General features: G+C 46.6%; 1 protein-coding gene, 1 long non-coding RNA gene and 4 pseudogenes across 2 annotated transcripts; 4 read left to right on the top strand and 2 right to left on the bottom strand.

Annotated features, from left to right (window-relative positions):
- Positions 1 to 4,650: 4,650 nt before the first annotated feature.
- Positions 4,651 to 6,256, top strand: LOC125549490 (flotillin-like protein 2). Its single transcript, XM_087517312.1, has 2 exons — positions 4,651 to 5,625; positions 5,753 to 6,256. Exons 1-2 carry the CDS (start codon positions 4,651 to 4,653, stop codon positions 6,254 to 6,256), a joined length of 1,479 nt encoding a protein of 492 aa, XP_087373438.1.
- A 3,370-nt stretch (positions 6,257 to 9,626) lies between these two features.
- LOC147982298 (uncharacterized) lies at positions 9,627 to 10,936 on the bottom strand (annotated as a pseudogene).
- A 3,752-nt stretch (positions 10,937 to 14,688) lies between these two features.
- Positions 14,689 to 17,435, top strand: LOC125547351 (disease resistance protein Pik-2-like; annotated as a pseudogene).
- Positions 17,436 to 17,568: 133 nt separating this feature from the next.
- On the bottom strand, positions 17,569 to 18,492 carry LOC147982299 (uncharacterized). Its single transcript, XR_015600026.1, has 2 exons — positions 18,353 to 18,492; positions 17,569 to 17,829 (listed from the first exon to the last, which is right to left on the bottom strand). It is a non-coding gene; the product is annotated as an uncharacterized LOC147982299 (long non-coding RNA).
- Positions 18,493 to 19,738: 1,246 nt separating this feature from the next.
- On the top strand, positions 19,739 to 21,225 carry LOC147982300 (uncharacterized; annotated as a pseudogene).
- A 29-nt stretch (positions 21,226 to 21,254) lies between these two features.
- On the top strand, positions 21,255 to 22,274 carry LOC147982301 (uncharacterized; annotated as a pseudogene).
- Positions 22,275 to 24,199: the final 1,925 nt, after the last annotated feature.

A 24,199-nucleotide genomic window follows, 5' to 3' on the forward strand; every position in this document is an offset into this window, starting at 1 on the left:
GTCATGGAGAGCTCTGGGATGATGAAGATGGCCACCGGAGAGGGATTGCCCCCTCCGGCAGGGTGCTGGAATGGGTCTAGATTGGCTTTCGGTGGCTACGGAGGCTTCTGGCGGCGGAACTCCCGATCTATTGTCTTTTTCTGGAAGTTTTAGGGTACGTGAGTATATATGGGTGCAGGAAGTATGTCGGTGGAGCTTCGGGGGCCCCAAGAGGCAGGGGGCGCGCCCTAGGGGGGGCGCCCCCCACCCTCGTGAGCACCTCCCTTGGCTCCTGACGTGGGGTCCAAGTCCATCCGGTAGCTTTCCTTCCAAAAATAACTTCTCCAATTGATTTCGTTCCGTTTCGACTCCGTTTGATATTCCTTTTCTTCGAAACACTGAAATAGGCAAAAAACAGCAATTCTGGGCTGGGCCTCTGGTTAATAGGTTAGCCCCAAAAATAATATAAAAGTGGATAATAAAGCCCAATATTGCCCAAAACAGTAGATAACATAGCATGGAGCAATCAAAAATTATAGATACGTTGGAGACGTATCACAATACACAATATTTTCAGAGGAAAGCGAGTGCTAGAAGGGCCAAGAACACCATAATGCATCTCTAGAAGCCAGATGGGACGGTCACGTTTGACTTGGAGGAGATGGCCGAGATGACAAATGAGTTTTATGGCAATCTGTACAAATCCGAAGGGTGTATTGGCATAGAGGAAGTGTTGCCACACATACCTATTAGGGTGGATGGTGATATGAATGCCAGGCTGAACGCACCATACACAAATGAAGAATTTAAAGAGGCACTCTTTCAAATGTTTCCAACAAAGCACCGGGGCCTGGTGGCTTCCCGACGCATTTCTTTCAGAGACACTGGGTGCTTTGTGGTGATGAGGTAACTGGCGTGATTATACGATTGCTCAATGGAGAGGACTCATCGGAGGATATCAACCGCACGTTCATCGTTCTTATTCCCAAGATAGCTAGTCCAAAAGTCTTAGAATAATTTCGGCCTATAAGTCTTTGCAACGTGATCTATAAGATATTGCATCAAAGGTCTTAGCCAACAGGCTGAAGATTATTCCCCCGAGGTAATTTCTGAGGAGCAGTCCGCCTTTGTGCCTGGACGTTTTATTACGGATAACTTCATAACGGCTTATGAGTGTCTACATTATATGAAGACAAGGAGAGTTAAAGCAAACCGTGTTGTGGCTCTGAAGTTAGATATGTTAAAAGCTTATGATAGGCTTGAATGGCCTTATTTGAAAGTAGTGATGTTGAAGATGGGCATTAGCCCTCGATTCACAGAGACGGTTATGAGGTGCGTGTCATCAGTCACGTTTTCAGTTCTTTTTAATGATGGTAGTCTGCATGATTTCAGGCCAAAGAGGGGAATGAGACAAGGGGACCCCATATCCCCGTATCTATTTCTGTTAGCAGATGAAGGTCTCTCGTGCCTACTAAAGGCCCAAGGTGTTGGGGTCCGAGGGCTGTCCGTGGCAAATTCTGCTCCAGCAATCAACCATTTACTTTTTGCAGATGATAGTCTCTTGTTCTTTGAAGCTAACAGTGAGAGCGCTGCACAAGTACGGGAGGTGCAGAAAATGTATCGTGATGCTTCGGGACAACGCATTAACACCGACAAATCCTTGATCTTTTTCAGTAAGGGGGTGCCAGAGACCACACGAGAAGAGATAAAAGATGTGCTAGATGTTCACAACGAATCATTGTCAGAAAAATATTTGGGACTACCGACGGACGTAGGTAGAAACAAGGAGGGAACTTTTAAATACTTGATGGATAGAATTTGGAAACACATCCAAGGTTGGATGGAGAAATGCCTATCAGTTGGGGGTAAAGAAGTGCTTATCAAATCTGTAGCACAATCCATCCCGACTTACTCAATGTCATGTTTCAAGCTGCCCCGAGGTCTAATCGAACACTTAAACAGCCTTCTCCGGAAGTTTTGGTGGGGCAGCAAAAGGGGCCAGAGGAAGCCAGCATGGGTTTCTTGGAAGACCATGTGCAAACAAAAAAATATGGATGGAATAGGATTCCGGGATATTGAGCTTTTTAACCTGGCTTTATTAGCCCGGCAAGTTTGGCGGCTACTTCAAGATCCTGAGTCATTAAGTGCACGGGTTCTACGAGCTCGTTATTACCCGAACAGCAACATAATCGAGGCCACACTAGGCGCACACCCTTCCCAAGTCTGGCGCTCGCTGATGGAGGGGAAAGAACTACTTGTTCAGGGCTTAATCAGGACGACTGGGTCGGGTTCAGACACACGCATATGGGACGATAACTGGTTGCCTCGTGACTATAAGCTGAAACCTATATGCACCATCGCACCTGATCCGCCGCAGCTTGTCTCAGAGTTGATTGATGCAACAACACGCACATGGAATAAACAAGCTCTGATCGAGCACTTCGTCGGGCCGGACGTGGACATTATCATGAATATACCTTTAAGTTCTCGAGTGCAACATGACTTCTGGGCATGGCACTACGACAGGCAAGGGGTGTTTACCATGCGATCAGCATATAAGATGATTAGCGGAATTAAGCACCAGATAGAGGATTGGTTGGAGCACAGAACGAGTCATTGGAATGTTGAAGCTGAAAGCAAGTCCTGGTCTCGGTTATGGAAGGTGAAAGTTCCATCTAAAATAAGAGTGTTTGTGTGAAGATTAGCACAAATGTCATTACCAACTGGTTTAGTCCGCAATGAACGTAATATGGCCACATCCCCAGCTTGCGGACTCTGCGATGAGGAGGTGGACTCCTGGCATCATTCCTTGTTTGAATGCCGGATGGCGCGATGTGTTTGGGCGTTGGGAGACGAGGAGATTCTGGAGCATGTGATATCAAACATGAGTGAAGATGCAAGGCGGTGGTTGTTTTGGCTCTTTGACACATTGAATCAACAGGACCTTGCAAGGGTGCTTATCACCATGTGGGCGATCTGGTGGGCAAGAAGGAGAACAATTCATGACGACGAATTTCAAAGTCCACTTTCGACGATGAGTTTTTGTGAACAGGTACTTGGAGGATCTGGAGATTTCCACCAGGCGTGCTTCCACGAGACCTACACAAGCAGCGATATCAAGGCCACACCGGTGGATCCCGCCGGGAGAGGATGCAGTGAAGATCAATGTAGACGGTGCTATCTCCCGCCAAGGAGGAACTGGTGCATCTGCTGCTGTTTGCCGGGATAAGGAGGGCAACTATTTGGGATCCTCGGCGGTGGTTTTCGACGGCCTAGTCGACGCCCCAAGTTTAGAAGCTCAAGCGTGCAATGAGGCGCTTGCCTTGGCTCAAGATCTTCTCTTGACACATGCGATAATAGGCTCGGATTGCATGCAGGTTGTTTCAGATATCAACGGGACTTCGCCCTCTTCTTCATATGTTTTTGTAATTTAGGAGATTAAAGCTAGAGCTACAAACTTTGTTAAAGTTAGTTTTCGTTTTGAAAGTAGGGAGGCAAACTACGAGGCTCGTGCCTTGGCAAAGACAGCCTCGTCTCTCCCTACGGGGCGCCACATGTGGCTAGCATTATTTGTATTCCTTCGGCTTTGGTTGAACAATAAAATCCCTAGTTCATCTAAAAAAAGCTAATTGCATGCGGCGTGCGTTTTAATAATCCAACGGATGAACTTGCGAAGGAGGTCAAATTAAATCTCAGCGATTTTACCAAGCACCTTCCTAAGCTTCCTATCAGACGTACTACTACTAGGAAGTCTTTCCTTCCTTGATTCATTCGTTTCCATGCACGATGGTATCCGTATCCTTATTTATCACCGCCATTAATGGTAGAGAAAATTCCATATTTGACACTATTTTAAAATCTGCTTTCTTATTTGACACGGGAAAAGTTTTTCTTCCCTATTTGACACAAGTTTTAAATGTTATTCCCTATATGATATTTTCGTTCATTTTAAGACTAAATGACACATGAAAAAACTCTTTTGCCCCTCATGTGATATGTGTGTGGGAGACAATAGTGCACACACGCAGCATCAGTGCGAGGGCAGGAGCACACACGCAGCAACACATATACATGCACCAACACACACGCAACAACACGCATGCGCGCGTGCACACACACGCACACGCAGCAACACACATGCACACACACACGCAGCAACACACACGCAGGCAGCATACACACACATACACACACGCAGCAGCAGCACACACACAGGCAGCACATAGGCACGCAACAGCACACACACGCGCACACGTACACACGCAGTAGCAAACACACACGCAGCAGCACACATGCACACACACATGCAGGAGCAGCACACATGTGTGCGTGCACCCACACACGCAACAGCACACGCGCGTGCACACACATACCGCATGAAGGGCAAAATCGTCTTTTCGGGTATCATTTAAGCTCAAAATGGACGGAAGTGTCGTATAGGGAATAAAATTTAGGACTAGTGTCAAATAGGGAAGAAGAAAATTTCCAGTGTCAAATAAGAAACCAGATTTTAAGACAGTGTCAAATAAAGAATTTTCTTTTAATGGTATCCATTGCCGCCAGTTTCACCGCCATTATATTATATACCGCCGCCACCGATTGATTCAACACCTACGTACGAAGCGGAGAAAACCCTAGCAGCAATCAGGCAGCAATACCGCCGGCGAAGCGATGGCGAGCTTCATCATGGCGGACGCGTCGGAGTACCTGGCCATCACCGGCTGGGGCATCAACGACGTGAAGCTGGCCAAGAAGGCGTGGGTGTTCGCGGGGCAGCAGTGCAAGAAGTTCAGCGTCACGCCCGTCAACTACGAGTTCGAGGTGAACGCTATGAGCTCCGAGAAGCTGCCCTTCGTCCTGCCCGCCGTCTTCACCATGGGGCCCCAGATGACCACCCTGGAGCTCGGCGACGCCGCCAAGGCGGCCGTGGAGGCCAAGCTCCTGCTCTACGCCAAGCTCATCGCGCCGCTGCACCTGGGCGGCGCCTCGGCCAGCCGCGTGCACGACCTGGTGAAGGGCGTGATCGAGGGCGAGACCCGCGTGCTGGCGGCGCAGCTGACCATGGACGAGATCTTCACCGGCACCAAGAAGTTCAAGCAGGAGGTGTTCCACAGCGTGCAGAAGGAGCTCAACCAGTTCGGCCTCTTCATCTACAACACCAACGTGAAGCAGCTGGTGGACGTGCCCGGCCACGAGTATTTCTCCTACCTCGGCCAGAAGACGCAGCAGGAGGCGGCCAGCAGGGCCAAGGTGGACGTGGCGGAGGCGAGGATGAAGGGCGAGGTCGGCGCCAAGGAGCGGACCGGCCTCACGCTCCAGAACGCCGCTAAGGTGGACGCCGAGACCAAGGTGCTGTCGGCGCGGCAGCAGGGCGAGGCCCTCAAGGAGGAGGCCAAGGTCAATGCCGAGGTGCAGGTGTTTCAGAACGCCAGGGAGGCCGACGTCGCCGCCGCAATGACCGACCTCGCCATGAAGAAGGCCGGCTGGGACAGGCAGGCCAAGGTCGCCGAGGTCGAGGCCGCCAAGGCCGTCGCCATCCGCGACGCCGAGCTGCAGATGGAGGTCGAGATCAAGAACGCCCTCTGCCAGACCGAGAAGCTCAAGGCCGAGCAGCTCAGCAAGGCCACCGTGCAATACGACACACAGGTTGCTATTCGATCATCATATACAGTATATTTTTGAAAATTACTAATTGATTTGTTGGATCTTCTTGTTGACAGCTTTATCGATCATCTATCATATAAGATCATTGACATTTGTATTGTGTACGTAGGTTCAAGAGTCGAATGCGCTGTTCTACGGCCGGCAGAAGGTGGCGGAGGCGGCTCTGTACGAGGAGATGAAGGCCGCGGAGGCGCGCAAGGTGCAGGCCGACGCGCTCTTCTTCGAGCAGAAGATGGCCGAGGACGCCAAGCTCTACGCCAAGCAGCGAGAGGCGGAGGCGCTGTCGCTGGTGGGCAAGGCCAAGGCGGACTACGTGGCGTCCATGCTGGCGGCGCTCGGCGGCGACTACCGCGCACTCAGGGACTACCTCATGATCGACGGCGGCATGTACGCCGAGATGGCGCGCATCAACGCCAGCGCCGTCAACGGCCTGCAGCCCAAGATCAGCGTCTCGAGCAACGGAGATGGTGGCGGCGAGGGCGGCGCACTGCAGCAGGTGGCTGGGGTGTACAAGATGCTCCCGCCGTTGCTGGAGACGGTGCACGAGCAGACCGGGATGCTCCCGCCGGCGTGGATGGGCACACTGCCCAAGGACGGCACCGCCGCCAACTGAAAATGATCATTTTACGTCGTTGTGCGTCTCAGTTTAGTTTCATATACTTGTTAGCTCTAGATGTTTTCTTTCGATCATGGTTCTTAGATAGTTTTGGTGCTTGGCGTGGCGTTAGTGTCATCGGATAATTGTGAAGTGTCAATTTTTAGTATGCTACTATATGTCTTATGGGACGAGAGATTACTTTAATTGGCACATGTGTTCTTAGTCAGATTGAGCATTTGTTCATAGAGTTAAAGAAAAATTGAACTTTGCATGTATCTTCACCTCGAATTGACAGTTCTCAGCACGACCAAAGAACTAAGAATTCTTAGATGACTGGGAATTAACAAAAAACTCTACTTGTCTTGTCGTTTGGGCTTTCTTATCATGCTTGTATTGTATTGGCCACCATTTTACTAGCCTAGATCTTATGTTGGGGCTCAATTCTTACTCGGGCCTAGTTCTCAATTTGGTTTATCCAAGTCGAACTTGTTTAGGTTTGACCAAGTTTATCCATAAAATGTAACATCTACAACTTCAAACAAATACAACATGATAATCGTATTGGATGTAGCATAGCTGCCAGTGTTCGTTGTAGTTGTTGAGAATAGCAACTTGTATTATTAGAAGGCCAAAGCCAACATATATACACATACATGAGGATGCCAAAAGGCTACAAGAGAATGCCAAGAGACTAGAATGTGAAAGGCCAAAGGACATAAATTATATAACTCTAACCCCCCCCCCCCCCCCCCCCCCAAACTCATGGTCTGAGCCTTCGTGAAGAAGTCCGCTAGCTGTAACTCAGAAGGCACATACTGAAGAGCAACAACATGATCCTGCACAGCAGCACGCACATAAGAAGCATCAACACCAATGTGTTTGGTAAGCTCATGCTTCACGGGGTCCCGCGCAATACTGATAGCACCTGTGCTGTCTGAGAGGAGGGTGGTAGGTGTAGTAACAGAAACACCAAAATCCTCCAGTAACCATCGTAACCAAGTCACCTCTGCCGTCAGAAGAGCCATAGCTCGCAATTCGGCCTCTGCACTCGAACGAGAAACTGCAGTATGTTTCTTCGTCTTCCAGGAAATGAGAGAACCACCAAGAAAGACACAGTAGGTAGAAAGTGAACGGCGATCCGTAGGATCACTAGCCCACGTAGCATCCGAATAGGCCTGGAGCTGTAACGAGCTGGAACGGAGAAAAAAGAGACGATGAGAGATCGTGCCACGAAGATATCGTAGAACACAAAGAAGGTGACTATAGTGAACTGAAGTGGGAGTAGAAACAAATTGACTCAGAATATGGACATGATAGGAGATATCCGGATGAGTGACAGCAAGATACACGACTCCCAACAAGATGGTGATAACGCGTCGGATCAGACAAGGGCTCACCGTCAGAAGCACAAAGATGGACATTGAGCTCCATAGGAGTCTCAGCAGTGCGCTCATCACTAAGAGCCGCACGAGTAAGAAGATCCTGGATATACTTTTCTTGGGAAATAAAAAAGCCATCAGAGGTGGAGGAAACCTCAATCCCAAAAAAGTAACGAAGAGGACCAAGATCAGACATAAGGAACTGCTCATTGAGACGGGCCTTAACAAAGGCAATGTACTCAGAATCATCGCCAGTGATGATCATGTCATCAACATATAAAAGAAGAAGAGTGTGACCACGAGCAGAAAGGTGGATAAACAACGCTGGATCGTGATCACTGGGTGAAAAACCAGCAGCAGTGACCATAGAGGCAAAACGCTCAAACCAAGCGCGGGGGGCTTGCTTAAGGCCATAGAGAGAGCGACAAAGACGACAAACCATGCCATCAGGAACTGAATACCCAGGTGGTGGCTGCATATAAACCTCCTCACGCAACTCACCATTAAGAAAGGCATTTTTAACATCAAGCTGTGACACAGACCAATGGCGAACAGAGGCCACGGCGAGAAGTGTGCAGACAGTGGTCATATGGGCCATAGGAGCAAATGTCTCATCATAATCACGACCATGCTCCTGCTGAAAGCCACGAGCCACAAGACGAGCTTTATAACGCTCAAGAGAACCATCAGAGCGAGTCTTAATCTTATAGACCCACTTACAAGTGATGGGACGAACACGAGGAGGAAGAGAAACCAGATCCCATGTACCGTTGCGCTCAAGAGCGGCAATCTCCTCTGCCATCGCTAACTGCCATTCAGGATGAACAAAAGCATCACGATAAGAGGTAGGCTCAAGTACAACCGAAAGGCCATATTGGCTAGGAGAATAGCGGTCAGGAGGAGGGCAAGGTCGAGCCCAAAGACCATAAGTCGGCTGGGATGAGGAAGACGGTGCACGAGAAGTAGATGGCACGTCAGTAGATTCATCTATAACACGTCGACGATGGGTATAATGAAAAGGAAAAGTGGCATGAGAAGGAACCACTGGAGGTGATGGAGATGGAGAAGACATCGGTGATGAAGGAGGAGTGTCATGCAATAAGGAAGGAGAAGAAACGATAGGAGAAGACGGTGTCGGATCTGCAATAGTGGGACGAGAAGGAGGAGTAGGAATATGAGGCATAGAGGGAGGTGTATCAGGAAGCGTGAGAAAAGAGATATCCTCTACTGAAAAGGTCGAAGAGGATGGTCGTGGGTAGAATGGACGAGACTCATCAAAAGTCACATCCCTAGAAATACGCATCCGTCGACCGACAGGATCCCAACACCGATAACCCTTATGCTCATCACTATAGCCCAGAAAAACACACTCGACAGACTGAGCAGTTAGTTTGGTGCGTTCTCGGGGGGCAAGGAGAACATAACAAACACAACCAAACAACCGAAGAGCGGAATAATCAGGAGAATGATCAGAAAGACGCTCTAGAGGAATAACTCCCTGTAAAGCAGATGAGGGTTGAATGTTTATGAGATATGTGGCAGTGGAGACAGCCTCAGCCCAGAAATGAGTCGGAAGAGAGGAGGCAATCATCATCGGACGAGCTGTCTCAAGAAGGTGACGATGCTTGCGCTCAGACACACCATTCTGAGCGTGAGCGCGGGGACAAGAGAACTGAGCAAGAGTACCCTCCTCGGCAAGAAAACCACGCAACATTTTGGAGATATACTCGCCAGCAGAATCAGCATGAAACACACGAATAGGTGTAGAGAACTGAGTGTTGACCATGGCGGCAAAACGCTTATAAATAGAGAGAACCTCGCTACGAGAAGACATGAAATAAAGCCAAGTGTAGCGAGAGAAATCATCTATAAAAATAATATAGTAGCGATGGCCCCCTTTGGAAGAGAAGGGAGCAGGACCCCACACATCTGAATGTACTAAATCAAAAGGGCGCTGAGACACCGACTCGCTAGTAGGATAAGGTAACTGAACTTGTTTACCAAGCCTACAACCCTGACACTGTAAGGAGACATCTCCTGAGACAGGCCCCAGAAGACCACGACAAACTAAAGACGATAGTCGAGAACCACAAAGGTGACCAAGTAGATGATGCCATTGCTGGAAGGAGCTGGTAGCTGAAGCAACGAAGGCAGATGGACTGGCGAGTGTGGTGGTAGCGGAAGGAACATTAAGCCAGTCCAACTCCCAAAGCCCCTGAGAATCATGGCGGCACGGGCCAACCCCAACCAGAGCCTTCGTGTGGCGATCCTGAATAGTGCAAGAATCAACATCAAGAATGACACGACAACCAGAATCAGTAAGCTGTCTCGCAGAAAATAGGTTCATGGTAAGACGAGGCACATGAGAAACATCTGGAACATAAAAGGAAGATGTGGCAAGAGTGCCTTGACTCGCAACAGGAAGAGGAGTACCATCAGCAGTAAGAACATTAATAGGAAAACCGAGAGATCTACGAGAGGACAAGACAGAAGAATCGGATGACATATGAAATGAAACTCCAGAATCTAGAACCCATGGGGATGTACCTGACTGTTTAGACTGTGGTCGCTCAGCACTAGAAGCACCAGTCACAGAGCCTGCAGTACCTGTCGAAGAACCTGAAGCAGCAAGTAGACGCTTGAGCTTCATAATATCCTGCTCAGTTAAGGAGATAGTAGACCGCGTCGAGGAAGAAGCATGAGTCCCAGAAGAAGAATTGCGCTCCCTATTACGCATATCACGCTTCTTCTTGAAGCAGTCAGACTCAGGGTGACCATCCCTGTTGCAGTAGTCACAATGAGTACGAGGACGAGATCGGCCTTCACGAGAGCGGGCCTCACTACCCGGAGGAGTGGGCAGTAGCGGTGGAGCACTGGAGCGAGAAGACACTGGTGGAGTAGCAGCTCGAGCAGCGAGCACAGAGGGAACCTGAAGTACACCAGCAACATGGAGGCGAGTCTCCTCAGCACGAAGCTCAGAAAGCACCTCAGAAATAGGAACACGACCACGAGCAAACAACTGAGCACGTCGAGGCTCAAACTCCCCACGAAGCCGTGACAAGAACTCATAGACACGCTGAAACTCCAAGTCTGATCTCACAGTCTGGCAACATGGGCGAGTGCCACAAACAGTAGTGCGAAGGGAGTCAAACTGGCGCCAGATAGTAGAACTCTGAGTGTAGAACTCATCAATAGTGGAGTCTCCCTGCTGGAGAGCATGCTCCTGACGGACCACAGACAAGTAGAGAGCATCACCGGAGGGCTAATAGCGCTGGCGAAGATGAGACCACATCTCAAAGACAGTATTGAGGCCCATAAACTCAGAAGCAAACTGAGGTAGAACACTGGCAGTGAGGACAGCCGCAACACGATCATCATCATCGCACTACTGAGTGTAAGCAGCCAGAGCATCACGGTAAACTGAAAGAGCATCCGAAAAATCCAAGATCTGCTGGTCATAAGCAGCAGCCGCATCATCAGCAGCAACCGTGGCTGCAGCCCTATCAGCATCAGAAGCATCTGCGGCAGGAGCCGGTGGCGTCGGCAGTGGGGTAGGAGCCACAGGAGGCACTGGGCGTGGAGGACAGGGGACCTCGCCGGATAGAACACCCCAGAGACGAATGCCACGCATGTGAATGCGCATAAAGGCAACGAACTCAGCATAGTTAGCCCCATCGAATATCACCTGACAGCGCGGGATGGCGACATAGCCAGATGATGCAGAAGACATGGTGCTCCTTTTCTGTCCTTTTTTCTGTGGAATTAGCAAAGGTCACCCAAGAGTCAACTGGCCAGGACAAGACCGGTCAGAACTACCAGCAGATCAATCAGACGAAAAGCCAGCCAAAGGAGAATAACCACGATCTAAAGCAGTAGACACACGGACGTGAAACGACAATAGCGAGCGCGGACAACCGCGTAAGACAACAACGGTGTGGACGGGGCCGGCGGCCGGCAGCAGCGGCGCAGACGGGACCGGTAGCCGGTGGTGCCGCAGAAGGTAGCAGCGGCACGGACGAGACCGGCGGCCGGCAGCAGCGGCGCGGACGGGACCGGCGGCCAGTGGTGCCGCAGAAGGTAGCAGCGGCACGGACGAGACTGGCGGCCGGCAGCAACGTCTGGAACTTGGAGGAAGACCAGCGGCCAGCGGCTGGATCGATTGGGACCAAGTCCAATAGGATCCAACACAGTAGCTACCTAGCTTGGATGGGAAGCTCCTGTAGGTGGAGATGGACGCAGGCAAAAGAAAAGCACGGGCCGGCAGGAAAGAGAACAACTGCGGCCGTGGAGGAGATTGGATCGGGAGCAGCACGAGTTGCGCGTGCGCAAAAAAAATACCTAGAACTCTAATACCATGTTGAGAATAGCAACTTGTATTATTAGGAGGCCAAAGCCAACATATATACACATACATGAGGATGTCAAAAGGCTACAAGAAAATGCCAAGAGACTAGAATGTGAAAGGCCAAAGGACATCAATAATATAACTCTAACAGTAATGATGTCACTGCATGTTCGTAAGATTTCCTCTTCAGTTTCAAAGATGATTAGCAAAACATATGGGTGTCGTTTGGACAGCAACATTTAGATTCTACTATCTCTTATCAGCCAGTGGATGATTTGGGGTGTACTAAGACATTGACCGATTTTAGTGAACAAACCAGAAACTATATGCATGTTAGTTTGGTAGCATCTCGTGGCTGGGGCGAGTATGAAAGACCAGGTTGCACATGTATACCAAAAGACATCACTTGTTATCATATATCTATACAAAACGACATCACTTGTTCTTATCGCAGATTTGCCGGTTGCGACATCAATGGGTCTGGCTCTGGCTTCATGGAGATTATTGGCCTTGATCTAGTTCAAGACGTGTGTGCGAGCGGAACAGGAAGAGCGAGGTGAAGCCGTGAAGGGAGCACATCTTGGCGTCAAATTGCCGCCAAATGCATGCGATGACACTAACACCACGCCAAGCACCAAAACCATCTAACACAAGTTGGGCTTCAGTTTTGGCCCATTAGCACATTGACGTCAAATTTGTCATTTTTGTGTCTTGACCATTGTTTTGAATTTTTGTGACAACACACATTTATGTTGTATTGATACACTAATTTTTTTCCAAAATTTTTGAACATTTTTGAATGTGCAATGGGGTTCGGTGCACCGGTAGCACCAATTGCCTTGGTGCACCAGATACGTTCCCTGACACAATGTGCACGACAGAAACAAGAATCGAACAGAGTGCGGACGGACGTGTCTTTGCCTCGCCTGCGCGCTAAGTTGGCCGACCCAATAGTGTTTGTTCAACAGTTTCGTTTGGTTTTTATTTATATTTATTTTTCTTGTTTATTTTTTAATATGCAAATTCTAAATCCATATAATTCCAAAAATTATTTAGTAAATTAACTTAATTTAAAAATAAAATTAGTGCGAATATGAGAAATATTAATGCAGTGCAAAAAGTTTGTCAGCGTAATTTAAAATAAAATGTTGATAGCATTAAAAAATATTTCTGATGTTTAAAAAGTGTTTACGCGTTTCAAAAATGTACATGGATTTTTTAAGAAAAAATTCACGATGTAAAAAACGATCGTGCATTTTAAAAAAAAGTTTAGTAACATGCAAGAAAATGGACGCTAATTTTCAAAAAATGTTCACAAGTTTCAAAAATATGTACGTTACATGTTTAAAAAATGTTTACACAATGTGAAGTTTAAAATGTTGTGGATGATTCAAACCAAAATAACTTGTTTTTAGAAAAACGGTAAAAAATGTATCTATAACAATAGTTAATCATCTATTCAAAAATATCGTTAGTATGAAAACAATAGACATCAAAATATATATTTGAAAAAATGTTAATAATATATTTAAAAAATGTTTAGTATGAAACCAATAGACATCAAGATATAGTTTTGAAACTATGATGTTTTTTATAGCAAATTCAGAAACTATATGACCTAATGCATAAAAATCAAAACTATGCACCCGTTGGCCTCGTGTTGGCCGAAGATGAGCTTTTCGGCCAACTCTTGGCCGAAGAAGGGTCTTCGGTCTAGTTTTGGCCGAAGAGAGGTGGTTCAGGGCCGAAGAGCTCATTTCGGCTTCGTTTAGGCCGAAGAGCACTCGTCTGTGCAAGGCCTAGGCATGACACAAGGACATCAAAGAATTTCCCATGCCGTACCGGGCATGATTTCATGTGCCGCCTTGCTGATCTACAATTCCCGGTGATGAAACCCTAACAGAGCAATAAATCTATCTCTATTTTATTGGCGGTTAATAGTGATGTAGTAACTAATCTGATAATTGTAGGACTATGGCAAGGATGAGGGTTCTTCGGGTGGTCACGCATTCACCAACAGACGTACAAAGGCACTTAAATGGACCAGTGACGTTGAACTTGTTGGGCGTAAGAATGAATTGACCAAACTTGAGGAAAGTCTAACACATCCTGGTGTGATCTCCGTGTGGGGGAGTGCAAGTGTTGTGAAATCAGCTCTTGTCAGAAACATTTACTATAACCGAATGGCTAGAGTTCGAGAATTTGAGATGGTCCGTAGCAATGAAAAAAAAAGAATTTTCTGAAATGAGTTTTACTGTCTACAGCTGGGTGGATGTGCCCCAACCTTTTAATGTGAATGACTTTTGTCGGCGTTTACTTCTGGACTTCCATTCAGATGATTTCCAAGCCATGGAAACTGCAGCAGTTGGTATGATGGAAGGACAGGACCCAATTCAGGAATGTTGTAGGTTTGTGCGTGAATACAAATGTTTCGTTGTCATTGATGGTTTGCGGTCCAAGGATGACTGGGAATTGATAAGAGATGCACTATTTTCCAAGCCTACTACAGGTTGTATCGTTGTCATTACAACTGAAGGAAGTGTTGCTAGACATTGTGTAGAAAATAAAGATGACCGAGTGCTCAACGTCAAGGGCCTGGAAGCTGACACTGCCTGTCATCTATTCACAAAGATAAAACACTAGGTGCTGTCAAAGCCATTTTTATTGATTAACTGGCCATGCAATGCATGCATATGCTCGATCTATCCAGTTCAGGCAAGCTAGCTGGCTAGCAGAAATTTCTCTGTGTATATCTCATAATTAATTAATTCCTGAATATATAAGTGCAGATCGCTTGTGGTGGTGGCAGTGGCACACAGCAATTTGACGATGAGATGATGAAGCGTACCGTTGCCAAGTGTGGCGGGCTTCCCAAAGTAATAACTGCTATAGGTGAATGCACCAACAGTGATTTGTTGGAGGGTTTCAGTGACGAGTTCATGCGCATTTTGGAGACCAGCCAAGAATTCAATACCTTAAAGGGTCTATTTTCTTGGATGCAGTCCTACTTCGATGATTGCTCAGATTCAGTCAAGCCATGCATCTTCTATCTGGCGGTCTTCCCTGCAGATTACAATGTTAGGAAGAGGCGTTTGCTCAGACGGTGGATTGCAGAAGGTTACTCCAGGGACACATCTGCAGGTATTACCGCAGAGGAGAATGGGGAAAGGCTATTCTCAGAGCTCATGGAGTTGAGTGTAATTCAGCAGCAGTCACCGATTATAAGCACCAAGCTCATCAGCACATGCCAAGTCAATGGTTTCTTCCGCGAATACATCATCTCACGGCCAATGGAGGATAACCTTGTGTTTGCACTTGAAGGGCATTGCAGCCTCAACTCGCATCGCACTGGACAACACCTCACCATAGGCAACACCTGGGACAGAGATGAGGCTGTGTTCAAGAACATGGACTTGTCACGGCTACGGTCTTTCACAGTGTTTGGGGAGTGGAAGTCATTCCTTATCTCTTCTTCCAGCAGCAATATGAGACTGCTTCGGGTGCTTGATCTCGAGGACACCACGAATCTAACAGATGATCACCTACACAAGATCGGAAAGCTACCACCTCGCCTTAAGTTCCTCTCGCTACGAGGATGCATCCACAACACATACCTGCCCGATTCAGTGGGTAAGCTCAGGCAGCTGCAGACACTGGACGTCACGGGCACATCCATTGTCACAATGGCAGAAAACATCATCAACCTAAACAAGCTGTAGTATATCCGTGCCGGCATCACCGACGATTCAACAGCATCAACAGTACCGCCTGTTTCCTCTTGGTTGCCTAATGTGTGCAGACATCGTTGCCTAGTTGGTGTTGAGGTGCCTGGAGAGATCGGGAAACTGACAGCATTGCACACGCTTGGTGTCATTAACGTCGCCGCTTCAGGGGCAAAGGTCTTCTTGCCAGAGCTCAAGAAGCTAACCCAATTGCGCAAGCTCAGAGTGTCCGGCATCAACAAACATAACAGCAAGCAGTTCTTCTATGCAATCTCAGAGCATGGTCATTTTGAATCCCTGTCTATGCGCCTCAACAAGGACAACAATCAAGGTTGTTGCTTGGATGGCATTCCCCTGCCTTTGAAGAACCTGCGGAGCCTTAAAGGCTTAAACTGTACGGGCTTAATGATAAATTGCCAGAATGGGGAAGTGACCGGCTTAGCAAGCTCGCAAAATGTGATTTAGAGATGGCCACTTTATTGCCTGGTGACATAAAGTTCCTTGGCAAGCTACCACAACTATGTATTCTTCGCATCAAGCAGCTTCAAGATCCTGAGCTACATTTCCAAGTCCTTGTGAATGGAGAAGAGGACGACTGCTACCAAAAGGTCAAGGTCCTGGAGATTGCTTGCAGCTCCAGCTCCAGCATCTTTCATGTGACTTTTGGATGCAAAGCAATGAAAAAACTTGAACTGTTCAAGGTCGACTGCCCAAGTGTGTCTTCCATTAAACTGCACGGGCTTAATGACAAATTGCCAGAATGGGGAAGTGACCAGCTTAGCAAGCTCGTAAAATTGGATTTAAAGATGACCACTTTAATGGAAGATGACATAAAGTTCCTTGGCGAGCTTGCACTCCACTTGCACTCCAATTGCGCAAGCTCGGAGTGTCCGGCATCAACAAGCATAACAGCAAGCAGTTCTTCTCTGCAATCTCAGATCATGACCATTTTGAATCCCTGTCTGTGCGCCTCAACAAGGACAACAACCAAGGTTGTTGCTTGGATGGCATTCCCCTGCCTTTGAAGAACCTGCGGAGCCTTAAACTGCACGGGCTTAATGATAAATTGCCAGAATGGGGAAGTGACCAACTTAGCAAGCTCGTAAAATTGGATTTAGAGATGGCCACTTTAATGGAAGGTGACATAGAGTTCCTTGGCAAGCTACCACAACTATGTATTCTTCGCATCAAGCAGCTTCAAGATCCTCAGCTCCATTTCCATGTCCATGTGAATGGAGAAGAAAACAACTGTTATGAAAATGTCAAAGTCCTGGAGATTGCTTGCAGCTCCAGCTCCAGCAGCTTTCAAGTGACTTTTGGATGCAAAGCAATGAAAAAACTTGAGAAGTTCAAGGTCGACTGCCCCAGTGTGTCTTCATTTCAGTTTTCTGGCTTGGAGCATCTTTCTGGACTCAGGGAATTCTTGCGTAACTAAGGTTTCAGTGCCCAAACACTCAGCAAAGAATGGTGGTTGCCAACTTGCCAAACACTCGAGCAACAGAAATCACAAACCTTGTTGTGCAGCTCCACGATCATCCCGAGGGGGGTCGACGCTGTGTAATGTTTATGTACAAATAGGGTTGGTTATTCTTATGCTTAGTTGGATTTCCGCTCAACTTCATCGTGGGCTGTGGCTGATGTGCTGTTGTGGATACATTGATACCGTGTTAAATTTATTGTCTCCTCGGTAGATAGAAAGGAGCCAGTTTGCTCAGTGTCTCAAGTATTGACATAAATCAAATAGGTAATTTGTCAACATATCTGAGTTTAGAATGTCAATAGGGGCCTGGTTGAGTAGAAGTACTGCAGTTGTTGTTGGTGATCTCACCTCAAATGTTTGGTTGGTTTTGTGCATATTACAATTAAGTTGGAGCCAGCAAATCGATCGTGCATCTGTCCAATGGAAAAATAAAGGGACTTGGTGAAATAATATAACATGGAACATATATGGAAAAATACAGGAGGCGCTCAAATAGGCTAATGAGTCAAAGCTTGTATCTCCAATTACGTATCCATTGTCTTCAGTGCTCATCAGACTCCTTAGTTGGCCGGGCTAACATTCTCCTTCAAAACATCCTCAGGTGAATCCACGGCATTGCTGGTCGGCCTACCTGTTCTTCTGCGGTCCCATGTTCACCCGTCCTAATTCAGCAAACAAACATGAAAATCAGATAGATAAACTGACACAGACAATACAGATTCACATTTACTGAAGCTCAAAATTTGTTCTTATGGTTTAGGCCAGTACACTGTCAGCCAGACTATCTAGGGTGTGTGCCTCTGGGCTCTGGCACATGAAACTGATTTCTCAGCAGTAAATTTGGAATTTACATGACCGCAATTATCTTCAGATAAAGCATCCAGGCACAAATGGCACTCTGAAACCCAGCCATCGCGGCTAATCAAGAGAAATTTTGTTTCGGATTTGGTATGAAATAGTACGCCGGAATAATACGGATGACAGCCGACTAAGCTTGAAGTAAAAGATTGCCGAATAAAACTAATGAATTTGCGCTTGGTTTTTCTTTTCTTTTCAAGTGGCCTCCTGGCACTAGGACTGCTTATGTAGTACAGTAACATCCAATCCAGACAAATTGAGTAGCTCGCACGAGAGGGAGTGGGATTCAAGTGGGATGGGTGGAGGAGAAGGGAGGGGGTTTCGTACTGCTGCTCGGCGGAGGAGCAGGATCTCCTTGGCCGCGGGGAGGGCCGAGGGCGCTCGCAGTGGGCGGCGGCGCACCGGCTCCGGCTCCGGCTCCGGTGGGGAGGCGTAGGGCTCAAGTGGGTCTTATCTGAAGGTTTGGGCGGGCGCGAATCTGAGTTGTTCCCGGGCTCCCGGCCCAGATAACCTTCGGCCTCATGGCTAGGACTGGATTGGGTGGAAACAGTCAAGCAGATTGTTCAAAAAAAAAAAAGTATACAAATCACCCTCAAATCCACTCTTTGGGATACATACCCCCCTGAACTCAAAACCGGGATAAATAACACCCTGAAATTACTCAAACCGGGTTAATAACCCCCTTGAGCGGTTTATGTGCGCCCATGATTCTGATTAGGCGCTGACTGGGCAGAGAACGCTGAGTAGGCCAGTGTGGGTCCCATTAGTCAGATGGTTGTCTCGTTTCTTCCTTTTTCTATCGTCTCCTTCCCTTTTTCTTCGTCAGAGCTCCGCCTCTAGAAGAATCGCCTCCCCTCTTTCGTTCGCTAGGGCTTGGCAATCGCATGCGCCGTCCGTCGTCGCCTCCCTCATCTGTCGCTCATCCGTAGCGGGCGGAACCAAACCATGTGTCCAGGTGCGTCTCCCTCCATCTCTGCTGCTCCTCTGTTTGGGTTCAGGTGTCGTTCGCTGACGGAATCGCGAGCGCCGGCAGAATCGCGTGTGTTGTAGAGGCATGGGTTCATATGATGGGAATTGAGCGCTTTAGTGCTACAATTTTAGGGGTAGATGTGGCTTTTTGATTGATGCCCTGTTTTGTCAACTGCTTTCTATGTTAGTTCGGAAAAAAGTGGCCATATCTGGGAACCGACGGCCATATCTCTCTCTATCTTATGCCCTGTTTCTCCTACAGAGTAAATGGGAGAATTTGTTGTGGGTGGTTGCCCTGTTCCTATGATAGTTCAGAAAAAAGTGGGGCTGACTGAACTTTGAATGCAAGGAGAATTGGTAGGGAAAGGAGCGACCTTTCAAGATAATTTGGTGTAGGAAAACTTGCACTTTCTCCTACAGAGTAAATGAGGCTGAATGAACTTTCAGTGCACATATTTGTCTGAATTTATTGTAGATATTTTTCCTGTTTGGTTTAGGAGAAAAGTGGACATATTTTGCCTGAATGAACTAAAGTTGCACGATACATACTTTCAATGCAGAGTAAATGATCTGCCATGCTTGACTGAATGTTACTTTTTCCTGTACATACTTTCCTGAATTTTGTATGGTCAGAGCTAAAGATTCGACTTTATTTGTTTTCTGAATGTCGATTCTTCCTGTCTGAATTTGTAGGTTCTCCTGGTCCCGATCCATTGGAAAACTTCTTTGTCAAGTTTCATTACTATGGATCATTTCAGCAAGTGGACGAAAAGTTGGATTACATTGGTGAATTGGTGGCAGAGATGTTCATTCCAAGGGATAATTTGTCCTATAGAGAATTATGTAACTATGCAGAAGATATTCATCAAGTGGAAAGAGGTCACTGCAGAGGTACTTACAGCTATAAATTACATTGGTTACTTCCAGGAAAAAAAGTCAGTGATGGTCTTATGTTCCTGTCGGATGATGATTCGGTGAAGAGGATGGCCATTGGAATAAAAGGTGGTGGTTATGCTGATGTTTTTGTTGAAGAAATGAACACGCCAATTCAGCAGGAGCACTTTCCCTGTGATAAAGAAATGCACCAAGACCAAACCATGCTATCTGGTAGTGATGAGCAGTTTGACATATGTGTAGGTGATGAGCAATTTGACATATATGCAGGTTTGTTGTCAGTAAATGTAAGAGAAACTTACTCTAGGCACAAAGGGACAAAATTACCACTTATTAGTGTGAAAGTTGTTGACACTAAAATGGTTGATGAGATGGTAAGTGCTGCTGAAAAAGCTCAAGTTAGTGCATCATCTGCTCATGAAACAGAGAGAGAAGTTGCTGCAAGTCCAACTGAGTTGGAGGCACACTTTGGTGCAACTGAAGTTGTTATACCTCCTAAGATGGAAGTAAGAAGAAGGGCGGTTGCTGCAAATGGAACTGAAACAGTAGCACAATCTGTTGCAACTACATCTGAAATAGTGGGACAGTTTGATGTAAGAGCTACTGAAACAGAGAAAGAAGTTGCTGCAATAGTTGGTGCAGATAATGATATATCAACTGAACATGTTCCAGCAGCAGAAGCACCTCCTGTTGACAAATCCGATGAAGAGGATAGTGAATATGAGCCAATACCTGATTGTAGTTCTAGAGAGGATTCGGAGGCAGAGGAACTGAGAAAGCTTGCAAGAGAGATTAGGAGGAATGAGAGAGCTAATAAGCTTGGGCGGAGAAGTGGAATTATAATGCAAGAAAATAAAGTGCAATGTAAATCTGATGATGATTTCGATGCTGGTTTTGAAACTCCATATTTTGACTCTGATGAGGATGACTTCTCTTATGATGAAGAAAGTGATGGAGAAGGAGGTACCACTATGGTTAGAAGGAAGAGCATATGGCCTAGATTTGATAAAAAAGCTGAAAAACCCAACTTTCAGCTTGGCATGGTTTTTAGAAGCAGAGAGCACATGAAGAAAGCAGTGATTTCATATGGAATTAAAACTCACAGGCATTTGTTGTTCAGCAAAGATGAACATGACAAAGTCCGAGCATACTGTTCTTGGCCTGGATGTAAGTGGTTCATTTATGCATCAAAGACAACTAGGCACAAATGGTTGCAAGTCTCAACATTTGTCGATGAGCATCACTGTATTCCAAGAAGAGACAACAAATTAGTGACATCTGTTGTTATTGCTAAGAAGTATGCAGCCTTGTTAAAGCAAATCCAACATGGAAATTAGAAAACTTGAAGCAAACTGTTTTGAAGGACATGTTTGCAGATGTCACTATTGCACAATGCAAAAGGGCCAAGAAATTAGTGATGGAGAAATACAAAGATAGCACTAAAGGAGAATATTCCTTGGTTTTTTACTACCAATTGGAATTGCTGAGAACTAACCCAGGTAGCACTGTTGCTATCAAACTGGCAGATGATGTGAAGGATGATGAGCATGTTTTTGAGAGGTTTTACATGTGCTTTGGTGCTATTAAAAAAGGATTTCTTCCTGGCTGCAGAAAGGTTATAGGACTAGATGGTTGTTTCTTTAAAGGTGCTTGCTTTGGTCAGCTACTTGTTGCTTTGGGAAGAGATGCCAACAATCAGATGTACCCTGTAGCTTGGGCTGTAGTCGAAAAAGAAACATATGAGTCCTGGTTCTGGTTTGTTGAGAAGTTAAACAGAGACCTCAAAATCAGTAATCAAGGGGATGGATGGGTGTTCATCTCAGACCAGCAGAAAGGACTAATAGGGGCTATAGAGGATATTCCTCCAAAAGCATAACATAGGATGTGTGCAAGGCACATTTACTCCAACTGGAAGAAAAAACATAATGACAAAGATTTGCAAAAGAGATTCTGGAGATGTGCAAAGGCTCCTAACGGGTCTCTATTCAACTATAACAGAGCACGGTTGGCTCAATTCACAGTTGAAGGAGCAAAGGACATGATGAATACAAAACCAATTCACTGGAGTAGGGCTTACATGAAGCTGGGAAGCTACTGTGATTCAGTTGACAATAATATGTGTGAGTTATTCAACAACTGGATTATGGAATCAAGATATCTACCTATTATATCTATGATGGAGTGGATAAGATGCAAAATTATGGTGAGGATACAAGAATGCATTACCAAGTGTTTGAAATGGTCAGGAATCATATGCCCAAACATATTTAAAAAACTGAAGCAGAATATAACAAGATCTGGAAATTGCCATGTGCTCTGGAATGGAAGAGATGGGTGTAACACCCACGATGCGGCTATATCTCCCACGTGTCGGAGCACGACTTAGAGGCATAACCGCATAGTAGGCATGTCGCAAGAGGGGTAATCTTTACACATTCCATGTACTGAATAAGGAAAGGGATACCATAGTTGGCTTACAATCGCCACTTCACACAATACATGAATAAAGCATTACATCATACAGATACAATTAAGGTCTGACTATGGAACCAAAATAAAAGAAGACTACCCCTAATGCTACAGATCCCCGATCGCCCCAACTGGGCTCCACTACTGATCAACTGGAAACGGAACAACATAACGAACATGAACTTCATAGAGCTCCTCCTTGAGCTCGGTTGCGTCACCTTCACGGTATCATCGGCACCTGCAAACTGGTTTTGGAAGTAATCTGTGAGTCATGGGGACTCGGCAATCTCAAACCATCGCGATCAAGACTATTTAAGCTTATAGGAAGGGTAAAAGGCATAAGGTGGAGCTGCAGCAAGCGACTAGCATATATGGTGGCTAACGTACGCAAATGAGAGCGAGAAGAGAAGGCAAAGGCATGGTCGAGAATCTATGATCAAGAAGTGAGCCTAGAGTAATTACATTCAAGCATAACTCCAACACCGTGTTCACTTCCCGGACCCCGCCGAGAAGAGACCATCACGGCTACACATGTGGTTGATGCATTTTAATTAAGTTAAGGTTTCAGGTTTTCTACAACCGGACATTAACAAATTCCCATCTGCCCATAACTGCGGGCACGGCTTTCGAAAGATCAAATCCCCGCAGGGGTGTCCCAACTTAGCCCATCACAAGCTCTCACGGTCAACGAAGGATATTCCTTCTCCCAGGAAGACCTGATCAGGCTCGGAATCCCGGTTACAAGGCATTTCGACAATGGTAAAACAAGACCAGCAAGACCACCCGCTGTGCCGACAAATCCCGATAGGAGCTGCACATATCTCGTTCTCAGGGCACACCGGATAAGCTAAGCGTACAGGAGCCGACGTAACCCAAGTTGCCAAGGGATGGCCCTGCACGGTGCTCTAGTTTGGACCAACACTCAGAGGAGCACTGACCCGGGGGTTTAAATAAAGATGACCCTTGAGTCTGCAGAATCCAAGGGAAAAAGGCTTAGGTGGCAAATGGTAAAACCAATGTTGGGCCTTGCTGGAGGAGTTTTATTCAAGGCGAACTATCAAGGGGTTCCCATTATAACCCAACCGTGTAAGGAACACAAAATCAAGGAACATAACACCGGTATGACGGAAACTAGGGCGGCAAGAGTGGAACAAAACACTAGGCATAAGGCCGAGCCTTCCACCCTTTACCAAGTATATAGATGCATTAATTAAAATAAGAGATATTGTGATATCCCAACAAATATCCATGTTCCCGACAAGGAACAAATTCCAATCTTCACCTGCAACTAGCAACGCTATAAGAGGGGGCTGAGCAAAGCGGTAACATAGCCAAACAACGGTTTGCTAGGACAAGGTGGGTTAGAGGTTTGACATGGCAATATGGGAGGCATGATATAGCAAGTGGTAGGTATCGCGGCATAGGCATAGAAATAGAGAGAGCAACTAGCAAGCAAAGATAGAAGTGATTTCGAGGGTATGGTCATCTTGCCTGAGATCCCGCAAGGAAGAAGAACGAGTCCACGAAGAAGACAAACGGACGTAGTCCAAGGAATCCTCACAACTCCGGAACGAAACCAAAGCTAACGCGAGAAGTAACCCGGAAAGAAGCAAACAACATAGTAAAACAACCACCACATAAGCATGGCATGATGCACAACCAAATATGATGCATGTCCGATTTAAATATGCATGGCATGGCAAAGTGCAACAAACAACACTACATATTAAGTGGAGCTCAATATGCAACTGAGTTGCATATTGAAGAAAACACCACATGACTTATTTAGTTCTCTCTCGGTTAGGTACTCAACAATATTAAATGTTGGTTAACATGGCAAAA

This window comes from Triticum urartu, chromosome 3A, assembly GCF_056163025.1.
Source record: "Triticum urartu cultivar PI428250 chromosome 3A, HENAU_Tu73, whole genome shotgun sequence".
Classification (NCBI taxonomy): Eukaryota; Viridiplantae; Streptophyta; class Magnoliopsida; order Poales; family Poaceae; genus Triticum; species Triticum urartu.

Coding starts and splice junctions, on each gene's coding strand:
- LOC125549490 (XM_087517312.1), top strand. CDS start 4,651: ATGGCGAGCTTCATCATGGCGGACGCGTCGGAGTACCTGGCCATCACC. Junction 5,626..5,752: donor CCGTGCAATACGACACACAG/GTTGCTATTCGA, acceptor TTGTGTACGTAG/GTTCAAGAGTCGAATGCGCT.